Raw genomic sequence first — 12,702 nt, forward strand, 5'->3', positions numbered from 1 at the left:
GACCCCAAAATCTTATAGCACAAAGTCAGTCAGGGACAGGCAAAACAGCTGCATTTGTTCTGGCTATGCTGAGCAGAACAGACCCAAAGAAGGAATTTCCACAGGTAAAAGTCACTGATTTGCTCAAACCTTGCTGCTTTCTTCAAGGACAGTTCACCAATGCTGTTTTGTGAGCAGAATTTTTGGTCTTAACTCGAGTAAGACTGCTTCCTTGCCTTTCCTTGACTGAAAAATATGATAGCAAAAGCTTTAGAATTTGAGGTTTTGTAAAAAAAAACACAACAACAAAACCTTTCCACTCAAATTTTAATGCCCTTGCTTTTTTGGCACACATTTAAAGAATATAGCTATGTGGCAGTGATGAAACAATCCACCCAAACATTATTTTATTGGACCAATTCAACGCACATACACATACACAAACATACCAGTACACTTGATCTCAAACACTTTCCAAAATTGCCTGCTAAAAAAACAATAAGGTGTGAGTGAGAAACTAACTAAGGTAATATCTGCCTTTTTAAAAAAATTGCTCTAAAGTTGTTCATATAGAAACAGCAAAAATCTTTACAAGTTCAAGTACATATTTAGTCAATGTGTAACCAGTCAGAAAAGTACAGGTAGTCCTCGACTTACGACCACAGTTGAGCCCAAAATTTTTGTTGCTAAGTGAAACATTTGTTAATTTTGCCCCATTTTATGAACTTATGGGCCACAATTGTTCAGTGAATCACCACAGTTGTTAAGTTAGTAACATGGTTGTTAAGTGAATCTGGCTTTCCCCATTGACTTTGCTTGCCACAAGGTCGCAAAAGGGGATCGCATGACCCTAGGACAATGTAACGGTCATAAATGTAAGTAGTTGCCAAGCATCCAAATTTTGATCATGTGACTATGGAGAATACTGCAATGGTTGTAAATGTCAAGAATGGTCATAAGTCACTTTTTTCAGTGATGTCATAACTTTGCACAATCACTAACTGTTGTAAGTTGAGAACTTCATGCCAAGGTGGGGGGAATTCAGATGTGTGATTACAAGACTCATTCCAGTATGAGTCTGTCTGTCTTAAAATACAGAAGAATGGCACCAAAATAATCCACATTTTATGAACGTCCTGCAGTTCAGCTCCTTTTGAATGGAACTGTTCTGCCCCAGCTATGGACCCCAAAGAACGCAGCACACACAAAGTCCGTACAAACCTTAGTTTACTAATTAAGGACGACTAATGAGCTTTCTTAGTAGTTGTTCGAACACAAGTACAGTTTAAATCAGTCTTTTCTGAACAAGGGCTGTTAATTTAACATCATTTGGACAAGAATCCAAAGAATAATAATTCTGAGGCACAGTATTTCAGAAAACCGTAATCTTACTGTGGTTGGCAGAATGCCCAGAAGCAATTTACAGGAAAACTGACAAGATAAACAAGAGCCGAATCAAACGTTTCTGGAATCAAGATGCGAAGGAATATGAACGAAGTTGTTTCCTGCAAATTGCATAATTCGTTGTCCTTCCTTAAATAGGCTAGGGGAATGGCCAATTAGCCCCAACCCTTACTGTCGAGGAGACCTCCTTCTGAGGAGCCACTCCTGCCTTTTAACAGCTCTGCGCGCTCGTGGATCGAGAAGAGGCTCCTCCTCTTCTTCCTCTTCACTTATGGGAGCTTCTGGAGGTTCTGAAGGCCCTGGCTGAATCCCCGCCTCTGGCACCACATCTTCTCCAGCCTCCTCATTGTCTGACTCGAGCGCCAGCTGCACAGGCTGCTGGCGCAGCACCACACTAGCCTCCTCACTGTCGGAATCAACTACTAACTGCACAGGCTGCTGACGGGCCACAACAGGAACATGGAACAATTGCTGGGAGATAGAGATTTCATAAGAAGTTTATACTTCGTTAGTCGTACCTGTGTTTCCCTGAAAATAAGACCGGGTCTTATATTAATTTTTACTCCAAAAGATGCATTAGGGCTTATTTTCTGGTTAGGTCATATTTTTGTGGAAATACGGTACTAAAAGCTCCCATCTGGCTGGCAGTCTTAACTGGGGCTTATTTTGGGGGTAGTGCTTATATTACAAGCATCCTGAAAAATCATGCTAGGGCTTATTTTCCAGTTGGGTCTTATTTTCGGGGAAACAGGATAATTACTCCCCAATTAAGTCATAATTGAAAAAGCACCCCAGGAAGTTGAATCAATGAATGTGAAAATGTGCATCTCTTATTGAAAATTAAATTTAAAATGTGGCTACAGACTATATAGATAAGTCATACATTTCTCTTGTCGTGCCTTGAAGTGCCTCTGCCTCTCTCCCACCTTTGAACTGGCTGTTCAAACTGGACATGTTGTTGAGAAAATGGGAAGATTCTGTGTCAACATCAACGTTAATTATGCTATTCGAGGCAACAGAGGTAAGGATTTCTTACATACTGTACGTGCTAGATGTTTAACCTGCCTTTCCTCCATCACCTTCTGGAGGTACATCTTCTGCCTCTTCTAGTTTTGGCTCTAATCCAGTGTTTCTCAACCTGGACAACTTTAAGATGCGTGGACTTTAACTCCCAGAATTCCACAGCCAACATTTAAGCAACTTTAAGCCAACATCTTAAAGTTGCCAACATTAAGAAACACTGCCTCCTAAGCAATAACTCTCTGAAGTGGGTTGGACTGAAAGGAAATAATTGGTCCAGGGTCATCCAATGAATTTTAATGACTGAAGATCTACTTGATCCGGGGTCCTCCAGTAAAAGTCCATCATCCTGACTGTCAGGGTCTCTCTCTGTAATGCATCTCCACCCTCTTTGTTATGGTAATGCTTCTGTACTTATTTTGTAAAACATAATTTTGCCAATCTCCCTTGATGCATACTCATGACCGCATCTCCACTTCATATAGGGGATTCTTTCACAGGTTTTTTAAAGTTTTGTAGGAATCTTTTCAGTCGCTAAGAACAATATTACAGTTCCATTTTTCATCCTCCTAGACGATTTTTGCTTCAGGTCTGGAAATTTTCTGTGGTGTTCATGTTAATTTGTCCGAATCTTTGAGTGGGGTGGGGTTGTATTGGATGAATGATATTGCTGTAATTTACAGAATAATGGAGTTGGAAGGGATTTTGGAAGTCTTCTAGTCCAACCCCCTGCTCAAATAGGAGACCTTAAACTATTTTCGACAATGGTTGTCCAGTCCCTTCTTAAAAGCCTCCATTGTTGGAACACTCACAACTTCTGAAGATGTTCCACAAGTTGATTATTCTCACTGTCAGGAAATTCCTTCTTAGTTCTAGGTTGCTTCTCTCCTTGATTAGTTTCCATCCGCTGCTTCTTGTCCTGCCCTCTGGTGCTTTGGAGAATAGGTTGACGCTTTCTTCTTTGTGGCAGCCCCTCAAATATTGGAACACTGCTATCACGTCACCCCTAGTTCGTTTCACTAGACTAGACATCCAATTTGGTTTTTGGATTGTAAGCTACTCAGAGCTGTGATGGCCTTGTCCAGCCTTACAATTTTAACTAATTTAATACATTGTAGATAAATATAGAAAATAGTCATACTTTTTCTTACAACCAGAATATATTAGGAACTACTTTCTATATTAGCTATTGCAATATTTAGTTATTTGTACCCCACCATGGCATTTGGTAATGTTGGCTTAACCATATTCCAGAAATGTCAGAATGAACTTCCAATAGATGCATATATATTGAGAAGAACTTGTCAGTTGCTTATTGGATAGTGTGAAGGCCATGGTGTAAACTCATTCTCTTTGTATTTCTTTTTGTGAGGTCCAGAGTAGGTAACACAATGCCCTCCATATATTCCATACAGCATTATAAATCCTATGAGTCTCAGCCAGCAGACCAGTAGTATCTAATTAGGTATGGGTGACATTTCAAAATATCTGGATGGATGGCACCAAGACCTACTTGCCTGACTACCTTTTTGAAAAAGAAGGCACGAAAGCTCTGCATGGCTCTGTTTCTCTTTTGGGGTTCAATAAGATTAATAATGTTTATTCTCACATTTGTTTTGCCTTCATAGCAATCCTATAGGGTGCCCGACATTCTCTTCGATTTCTTCCTTAAGTAAGAAATTGACCTGGAGACCCTAAAGAGAAATTTCCTGACAGCTAGAACAATTAATCAGTAAAATGAGTTGCCTCCAGAAGTTGTGGGTGCTCCAACACTGGAAGTTTTTAAGAAGAGACTGGACAACCATTTGTCTGAAATAGCAGCGGGTTTCCTGCTTGAAGATGGGGTTGGACTAGATGACTACCAAGGTCCCTTCCAATCTGTTATTCTGTGATTTGAGGTTCCTAATTATCCAGCCTATTCAATTTCATATTTCTCTCATTCTGAACGAGACTAAAGAAAAACAACTTCACAAAAATACTACTACATAGTCCTAAGTTTTTTTCATTGCAGCAAATAATGCTTTTTATATAAATACGTTTTTCTTAGTTCCCAGGGGGACTTCAATAAGAGAACAAATAATAATTGGAACACCAGGGACCCTGCTAGATTGGTGTTTTAAGCTAAAGCTTTTTAATCTGAAGAAGATCAGAGTGTATGTGCTGGATGAAGCAGATGTCATGATCGATAAACAGAATTTCTTGGATCAGAGTGTTCGTATCCAGAGGTAAATCATGTTTTTCTTCTTTTTGTTTCTGAATAAGATTCTTTTCCACTACTAAACATCCTGATTATTTAACTTTTCCCAAGTTGCCTCAATGCCACGCATCATCCAAAAGACAGTTCTAAAAATACAGATCATGTAAATAATAATAAAAAAACTTTTATGCATTTATATTGAGAAAATCATTAAGATTCTTTTGCCAGGGCAAAAGCAGATCTCAGGTTAAACAAATGCTGCTTCATGTGATATGGAAGAAAAGCATGGATGTGTTGGTGCTTCTTTTTACAAGCTTTGCAAGAAGCTGGGTTGATTGACGACTTTTGATGCCTACCGTTTGTCATGGTACCTGCTGCAAAATCACCCAAGTCACTGGTCGCTTCAATTATACAATGCCCTCTTAAAATTCCTGTACCTCTTTTCCGTGCATTGTCTTCCTAACTCCAGTTTGAGAGCTCTTCTGCCCCCATGGAGTCAACGAACCATTGCTCTGTTTATCCCAGGACCATAAAACGTAGAGACTTCCAGTTGTTACTGAGTTCTGGTTGCCATCAACTGAACCAGCATGGCCCATACGGAGGAATCATGGATGCTGCAGTCCAAGTAGACATTTGCTCATCTTTGAGCTATGAAATTACCATCCTCAAGGGCCATGGTGGTTAGAACGCAGTATTGCAGTCTAATTCTGCCCACTGCCAGGAGTTCGATCCTGATCGGCTCAAAGTTGACTCAGTCTTCCATCTTCCCGAGGTCGGTAAAATGAGGACCCAGATTGTTGGGGGCAATAGGCTGACTCCGTAAACTACTTAGAGCTGTAAGGCACTATGAAGTGGTATATTTATTTGGAGTTTATTTATTTGGACAATTTATATTGCTGCCTACTCACTCAAGGCAATTTAAGGCAGCTTACAGGAAATAAAAACATAATATAAAAGAAATAAAATAATTAATAATAAAATAATAACCCCCACCCAACAACAACAAATACTCATACCAACCATTTAATGGGCTCCACCCTGTTCTGGGTTTCCCAGGCCTGCTGACAAAACCACGTCTTGAGGGCTTCCGGAAGAGTGTCAGAGTAGGGGCCAGTCTAATTTCCAGAGGGATGATGTTCAGAGGGAGGGAGCCACCACAGAGAAGGCCCTTCTGGGTCCCACCAGATGTATCTCCTTGCGGGTTGGGCCCTGCAACATTCCTTGCCTCCCTGCTCTAGTGGGTCAGATGGATGTGACTGGCAAGAGACGGTTCCTCAGATGACCTTGTCTGAAGCCATGAAGAGAGCTTTAAAGGTGACAACCAGCACCTTGAATTGCACCCAGAATCGGCAACCAATGCAGGTCCTACAGGAGAGGTGACACATGTGCACACCGAGGTCTGCACAAAATCATGCGGGCCGCTGCGTTTTGCACCAACTGAAGCTTCTGCATGCTTTATATATAGTCTAGACTATGTCCAAGTGCTAAAAGTCTTAAGTGCTGTTGCTATAATGCTATTAGTTGAATATGGCCCTGGGTCTATGACAATTCCCCATGTCCAACTCACTGCGGGACAAGAGTCACTCTAATATCAAAGAAATAGTGGAACAGAGTCCTTGAAGAAAGGATGCAAAAAGAGGGACAGAATGAAACATGAATGGCAAAAATCAAAATATTTTTTATTTATTTTAAGTAATTAAATAGAATTGTTAAATTGTCCTGCAGTGAGTTGGCCACGGCGAGTTGTCCCAATTCTGCCTTGCAGGTCTGTGCTGATGACTCGTTGGAAGCACTGAAGATCCAATCTGGAAACCTTGTGCATGTAAAATCACTTGAGCTACAGGCTCTTTGAAACAAAGTTCCTTCCTTTATGGGACTGTTGGCCAAGGGCCGATGCAGAACGGTTTCTTTGGGTATTTAATATCGGCTCCTTTCATTCCTACAGTATCTGTTGGAACTATTCTTTCTTTAAAAAATTTCCCGTAGAGCTTTGTCTTCAGATTGCCAGCTGCTTCTCTTCTCAGCAACCTTTGAGCCGCCTGTACTAAAGTTTGCCCAGCGCATCATCCCTGAGCCTAACATCATTAAGCTCCGACGAGAAGAGCTGACCCTCAGCAATATCCGGCAGTATTATTTTGAGTGTGAGAAGAAGGAAGAGAAATTCAGAGCCCTGTGCAACATCTACGGCAGCATCACCATCGGCCAGGCCATCATTTTCTGCCAGGTAAGGTGCTCTGTGGTCCTCCCTTCAAAGTAAAAAGCATTCTAGGAACCCAAAGTCATGCAGCCCAGTTCCCACTTTTATGATAAAGTTAGGGGGGCAATAAAACCTTGCAAGTCTGAAAGTGCTTTTCCCCTCCCCCCAGAGAACCAGGGAGGGTTTTATCTGAGACTTTTATACAGGGAGTCCTTGACTTATGACCACAATTGGGCCCAGCGTTTATGTTGCTAAATGAACATAATTTGTTAAGGAATTTTGCCCCATTTTACGACTTTTTGCACCACAATTGTTACGTGCAGTTAAGTTTGCAACGTGGCTGTTAAGCGAATCTGGCTTCCCCATTGACTTTGTTTGTCAGAAGGTTGCAAAAGGTGATCAAGTGATCCTGGGACACTGCCAACGTCATACATCTGAGTCAATTGTCAAGGATCCAAATGTAAAATCACGTGACCATGGGGATGCTGCAACGGTCATAAGTGTGAAAAATAGTCATGTCACTTTTTTCAGTGCTGTTGTATTTATTTATTTATTTATGCATGCATGCATGCATGCATGCATGCAGGCTTATATGCCGCCCTATCTCCGAAAGGACTCAGGGCGGCTCACAACAATAAAACACACAAAGTTCAATTTTTAAAAAAATACCCAGTAAAACTATAAAAACCATTAAAATCCCCTCTAAAACCCCATCAGTCCAAGCCGGCCAGGCGCAATAGCCATGTTTTAAGGCCATGGCGGAAAGAGCGAAGGTCAGGGGCCACCTGGAGCCCCAGGGGGAGCTGATTCCACAGGGTAGGTGCACCCACAGAGAAGACCTGCTCCCTAGGGGTCGCCAACTGACATTGTCTGGCCGACAGTACCCCAAGGAGGCCCTCCCTGTGGGAACGCACCAGGCGATGGGGAGCGGTCACTGGCCGCAGATAGTCCGCCAAATACCCCGGGCCTAAGCCATGTAGGGCTGTATAGGTGATTACCAGCACCTTGAATCTCACCTGGAGGGCAACCGGTAGCCAATGCAGGTCCCGCAGGAGGGGTGTAACATGAGAGTGTCGGGACACTCCCATCACTATCCGCGCGGCCGCATTCTGCACCAGCTGAAGCCTCCGAGTGGTCTTCAGGGGCAGCCCCATGTAGACAGCATTGCAGTAGTCGATCGAGTTGTAACTTCAAATGGTCACTAAACGAACTGTTGTAAGTCAAGGACTACCTGTACATGTTACAGTTCATTTCCTGGCTCAGGTTTCTGTTATCCAAGCATTGTCTTGGTAGCAGCTTTTCTTCCTGTCCCTTCTTTTCTTCCGCCCGTCACATCTGGCCAGCATTCGGCTGGATTCAGGCATCTTCCTGCAGATGTCTCACCACTACATCTGGGACATACCCATCAGCTACCAAGCAGCCAAAGGGAATAGCATTTTCAGTTGATTTATATTGATGCAGAAATGCCATGAGATACAGAAGAAGAAAGAAGAGTGAACTGCTGTAGTAAGTTTCTCCTTGGCTTCCGTGTTTTTATTTATTGCATCCTGAAACCTATTTCTATTGGGTGGGTTGTAAAGGAATACATTACAGTACCTCAAAAACGCAACCAATGGACTGTCTGTTCCAGCAGGCTTCCCTTTGTGCCACGCTCCTTTCTTGTACTCTTTTGACAGACTCGTTACAATGCTAAATGGCTGTACCACGCCCTAAGAAACGATGGGCACCAAGTGTCCCTGCTGATCGGGGAACTGACGGTTGATCAGCGGGCAGAGGTGATCCAGCAGTTCCGCGATGGGAAATTCAAAGTTCTCATCACAACCAACATCTGCGCCAGAGGTATAGTTCTAGCTGTTGAAGCTCTCCCTGTGTTATGACCCAGGTCTCCTAGGCAGAGTCCTCAGAGCATCCATAAGAGTTCTTTATTGCAGGGGTCTCCAACCTTGGCAACTTTAAGACTCAGCGAGGCTGAGGAACTCTGGGAACTCTGTTTTATTGCTCTGTTAAATGCCACAAGAAATGTCTCCGCCCCACCCTTCCCCGAAGGCAGCCACCCTCAGTCCCACAAACAAAAACCAGTAAACAGCAAAAACCAATTGGCAAAGACAGAGAAGAGGTCCAAAGAGAAGGTGTGCGAGTCCACAAGGCAAGGCACAGGCAGAAACACTTAAGTCAAGGCTGACATTTTCCAAAGCCGGGGCAGTGTAAGCCAAAGCAAACAATTGTTCTTGACAAAGACAAACTCCCCCGCCCCCCTTCTTCTTAAATCATCCCACACCAGGTGTTCCTTGTGAGGAGGGGTGGGGCGACCTACTCCCAAGTAGCCTTGCAGCCTTCCTTTGAGCTTGCCTCTTCTCTACTCTCCGTGCCTCGGATTGAGTGGGGGAGGCAGCTGTTCGTCATCAGAGGAGATCTGCTGCACCACTGCCTGTCTACAGCTGATCCCTACCTATGTCTATGAGGCAGTGGTGAAATTCAAAAATTTTCCCTACCAGTTCTATGAGCGTGGCTTGGTGGTCATATGACCGGATGGGCATGGCTGCACAACTGACTTACATACAATGCAATGCAATACAATGCAAAAGCAGCTGGACTTCACACAAAATGGCCCCTGCAACAAGCAGGAACCTCACAGAGTCACAGAGAGCTCAAAAACAAACTATGATACTTTACACAAAAATACGGAGTTCGGGCAATAGGTAGTAAAAAAAATGCTTTAAAAAGTAAAAAAAAAAAAAAAAGTCCCAAGGATTGCTTGGCACAGCTGATTGTCGGAACCTTTTTTTTTTCTTTTTTAAAGCATTTCTTTACTACCTATTGCCTGAACTGGTATTTAAAAAATGCTTTAAAAATATAATAAAAAAAAAAAGTTCTGAGGATCAGCTGTGCCGGGCGACCATTGGAACTTTTTTTTTTTTTTACTTTTTAAAGCATTTTTTTACTACCGGTTCAGGCAAACCAGTAGCATTTTCACTACCGGTTTTGGGCGAACCACCCCAAACTGGTAGCATTTCACCCCTGCTATGAGGGCAGGCAGCTCTTCATCTGGTCGACCACTTCCCCCAATGCCTGAGTGGCCTGGGACAGCATCGTCCTCAGGCCCTGGCCTCTCCAAGCATTCCAAGGGAGACATGCCATCCCTGTCAGATGGTCACAACTCTTCCTCCTCCTCCGAACTGGGCTCCGATGAGGCCACGACACCCTGGTTTTTGCAGCTGCTGTCCAGGCAGGTCAGCCATACTGATCCTCTCTGTTTATATTTCTCCCTAGGCATTGATGTGATGCAGGTCACCATCGTGGTCAACTTCACCTTGCCTACGACAGTGTTCCGGGGGCCTGACTTTGAGGCCTACCTCCACCGTATCGGTCGAACAGGCCGGTTTGGAAAGAAGGGTCTGGCGTTCAATATGGTGGAAAGGAAAAACTTACCTCTTCTGTTTGAAATCCAGAATCACTTCAGTGAGTGTAATACGTCCCCTGGGCCAAAAACCCCTTAATATATAAACGTTAGTCAGAAGCTTCATCAGCTTTTAGTTTGCACCAGAGCTGTAGAGTGGGAAACTGAAGGCTGCAGTGCTTGGAAGATCAGAGGCACAAAGAGGTGGAATCACCTACCTTTAATTTGACAGTAATTCTTTATATTCACTTTAAATCAAGTGGCCATTTTTCTGAGCAGGTGAACCTCTCCCAAACACACCATTGTCTACAGCCATGCACCGTCTGAATTTCTTAGAATGCCTACAGAGGACCCATCACAAGGCCTATCACTAGATTCATCACAAGAGCCTCACCTGATGTGTTCCACATCTGATCCAGGGGTGATATCAGTGGTGAAATCCAATTTTTTTTACTACCAGTTCTGTGGGCGTGGCTTGGTGGGCATGGTGTGGCTTGGTGGGCATAGCAGGGGAAGGATACTGCAAAATCTCCATTCCCATCTCACTCCTGGGGGAAGGCTACTACAAAATCCCTATTCCCACCCCACTCCTGGGGGAAGGATATTGCAAAATCTCCATTCCCACCCCACTCTGGGGCCAGCCAGAGGTGGTATTTGCCAGTTCTCCGAACTGCTCATAATTTCCGCTACCGGTTCTCCAGAACCTGCTGGATTTCACCCCTGGGTAAAATGCTGTCGGTTTGGGGTGGTTCGCCCAAACTGGTAGTGAAAATGCTTTAAAAAGTTAAAAAAAAAGTTCCAACGATCGCATGGCACAGCTGATTGTCTGAACTTTTTTTAAAAAAAATTTTAAGCATTTTTTTTACTACCGGTTCCAGCAAATAGGTGGTAAAATATGCTAAAAAAATCTTTTAAAAAGGTTCCGACAACCAGCTGTGCTGCACCATCCTTGGAACTTTTTTTTTTACTTTTTAAAGCATTTTTTTACTACCTATTGCCTGAGCCGATATTTTTGTGTAAAATGTGATAGTTTGTTTTTCAGCTCTCTGTGACACTGTGAGGTTCCTGCTTGTTGCAGGGGCCATTTTGTGTGAAGTCCAGCTGCTTTTGCATTGTGTGTGAGTCAATTGTGTAGCTTTTGTGTTATTTTTGTGTAAAGTGTGATAGTTGGTTTTCCTGGTCACATGACCACCAAGCCACGCCCACCCAGTCACATGACCACCAAGCCACGCCCACAGAACCGGTAGGGAAAATTTTTGAATTTCACCACTGATCTGATCCATCAAAAGATCCTCACCTGATGTGACCCATCACAAGACCTATCACTGGGTCCATCAAAAGGCCCTCACCTGACGTGACCCTCCCATCACAAGACCCACTGACCACACAAAGCCCTGACAGCAACACTGGCATCCCCTAAACTCCGCTGAAGATGCTACCTAGCCTCGTAACAAAATGTTCGGAAACCACAGGCTCAGAGAACAAACCTCCACCCTCCGCATACCTACAGCATTTTTGCTGGGGATAGAGGCATTCTTGAAAACAGCTTACCTTAGCCGCAGGTGTCTTTGTTTTGCCGATTCTTTTAATCAGAAGGGTGTTAAAATAGAATTTGGAGCTCGGCAAGCAGAAAGGGTAGTGTAGGCAGTGCTGTGTCACAAACTTCAGAAGATGTACAGTTGGTTCTCAACGATCACAGCTGAACCCAAAATTTATGTTGCTAAGTGAGGAATCAGTTGAGTGAGTTTTTTTCCCTGCTTTACGACTTTTCTTGCCACATTTGTTAAGTGAATCACTGCAGTTCTGAAATCACCAACATGATTGTTGGGTGAATCTGGTTTCTGACTGCAAAAGGGGATCACATGACCCCAGGACACTGCAACCGTCATAAATGTGAGTCATTTGTCAAACATTCGAATGGGAATCACGCAACCGTGGGGATGCTGCAAACGGTCATAAGTGTGAAAACTAGTCATAAGTCACTTCTTTCAGTGCCGTCGTAACTTCGACCAGTCACTAAGTGAGCTGTTGTAAGTGGAGGGCCACCTGTGCCTACTGCAGTTCAGTGGCTTAGGTGCCTTTCCAAAAAATCAACTGCAAATTTATTTCTTCTTTTCAGAGATCTTGATCCAACGCCTTGATCCAGAGGATATGGAAGCGCTAGAAAAAATAGAAGACTGAAGCCGTATAATTTTGTACAAGAGACTTTTGCCCACATCTATTTTGCTTTGTCAGATTAAAGGAAAATTGTCTTGTTCCTCTATTTTTCTTCTGCAAACTGCTATGGTGGTACATAGAATTGTTCACATGATGAGCAGGAAGAGCCCTGAGTTTAACAAACCATTAATCTCAAAAGTCCCTTATTATCTACCTAGATCAGGAGTCTTCAACCTTAAACACTCAAAGAGCCATTTGGACCCGTTTCCCACAGAAAAGAAATCACCGGGAGGCACAGAACCTGGGTGGGCGTGGCCAACTCGACATTGTTCACTCCCACCCAGTCACATG

The 12,702-nt window shown here is 43.4% G+C and overlaps 1 protein-coding gene across 2 annotated transcripts in view; it reads left to right on the plus strand.

Annotated features, from left to right (window-relative positions):
• Window positions 1-12,457, plus strand: part of DDX25 (DEAD-box helicase 25) — a 19,690-nt gene extending 7,233 nt beyond the window's left edge. For both annotated transcript variants that reach the window (XM_034421904.3, XM_034421905.3), the window contains exons 6-12: window positions 2-104; window positions 2,290-2,404; window positions 4,451-4,628; window positions 6,587-6,824; window positions 8,474-8,636; window positions 10,068-10,256; window positions 12,314-12,457. In XM_034421904.3, coding sequence (XP_034277795.1) covers window positions 2-104; window positions 2,290-2,404; window positions 4,451-4,628; window positions 6,587-6,824; window positions 8,474-8,636; window positions 10,068-10,256; window positions 12,314-12,375 — 1,048 coding nt within the window. In that variant the 3' untranslated portion in view covers window positions 12,376-12,457. The remainder of the gene's footprint in view (window position 1; window positions 105-2,289; window positions 2,405-4,450; window positions 4,629-6,586; window positions 6,825-8,473; window positions 8,637-10,067; window positions 10,257-12,313) is intronic.
• Window positions 12,458-12,702: the final 245 nt, after the last annotated feature.

The sequence above is a fragment of the Pantherophis guttatus genome, chromosome 9 (genome assembly GCF_059756535.1).
Source record: "Pantherophis guttatus breed Tessera chromosome 9, ASM5975653v1, whole genome shotgun sequence".
Lineage (NCBI taxonomy): Eukaryota > Metazoa > Chordata > Lepidosauria > Squamata > Colubridae > Pantherophis > Pantherophis guttatus.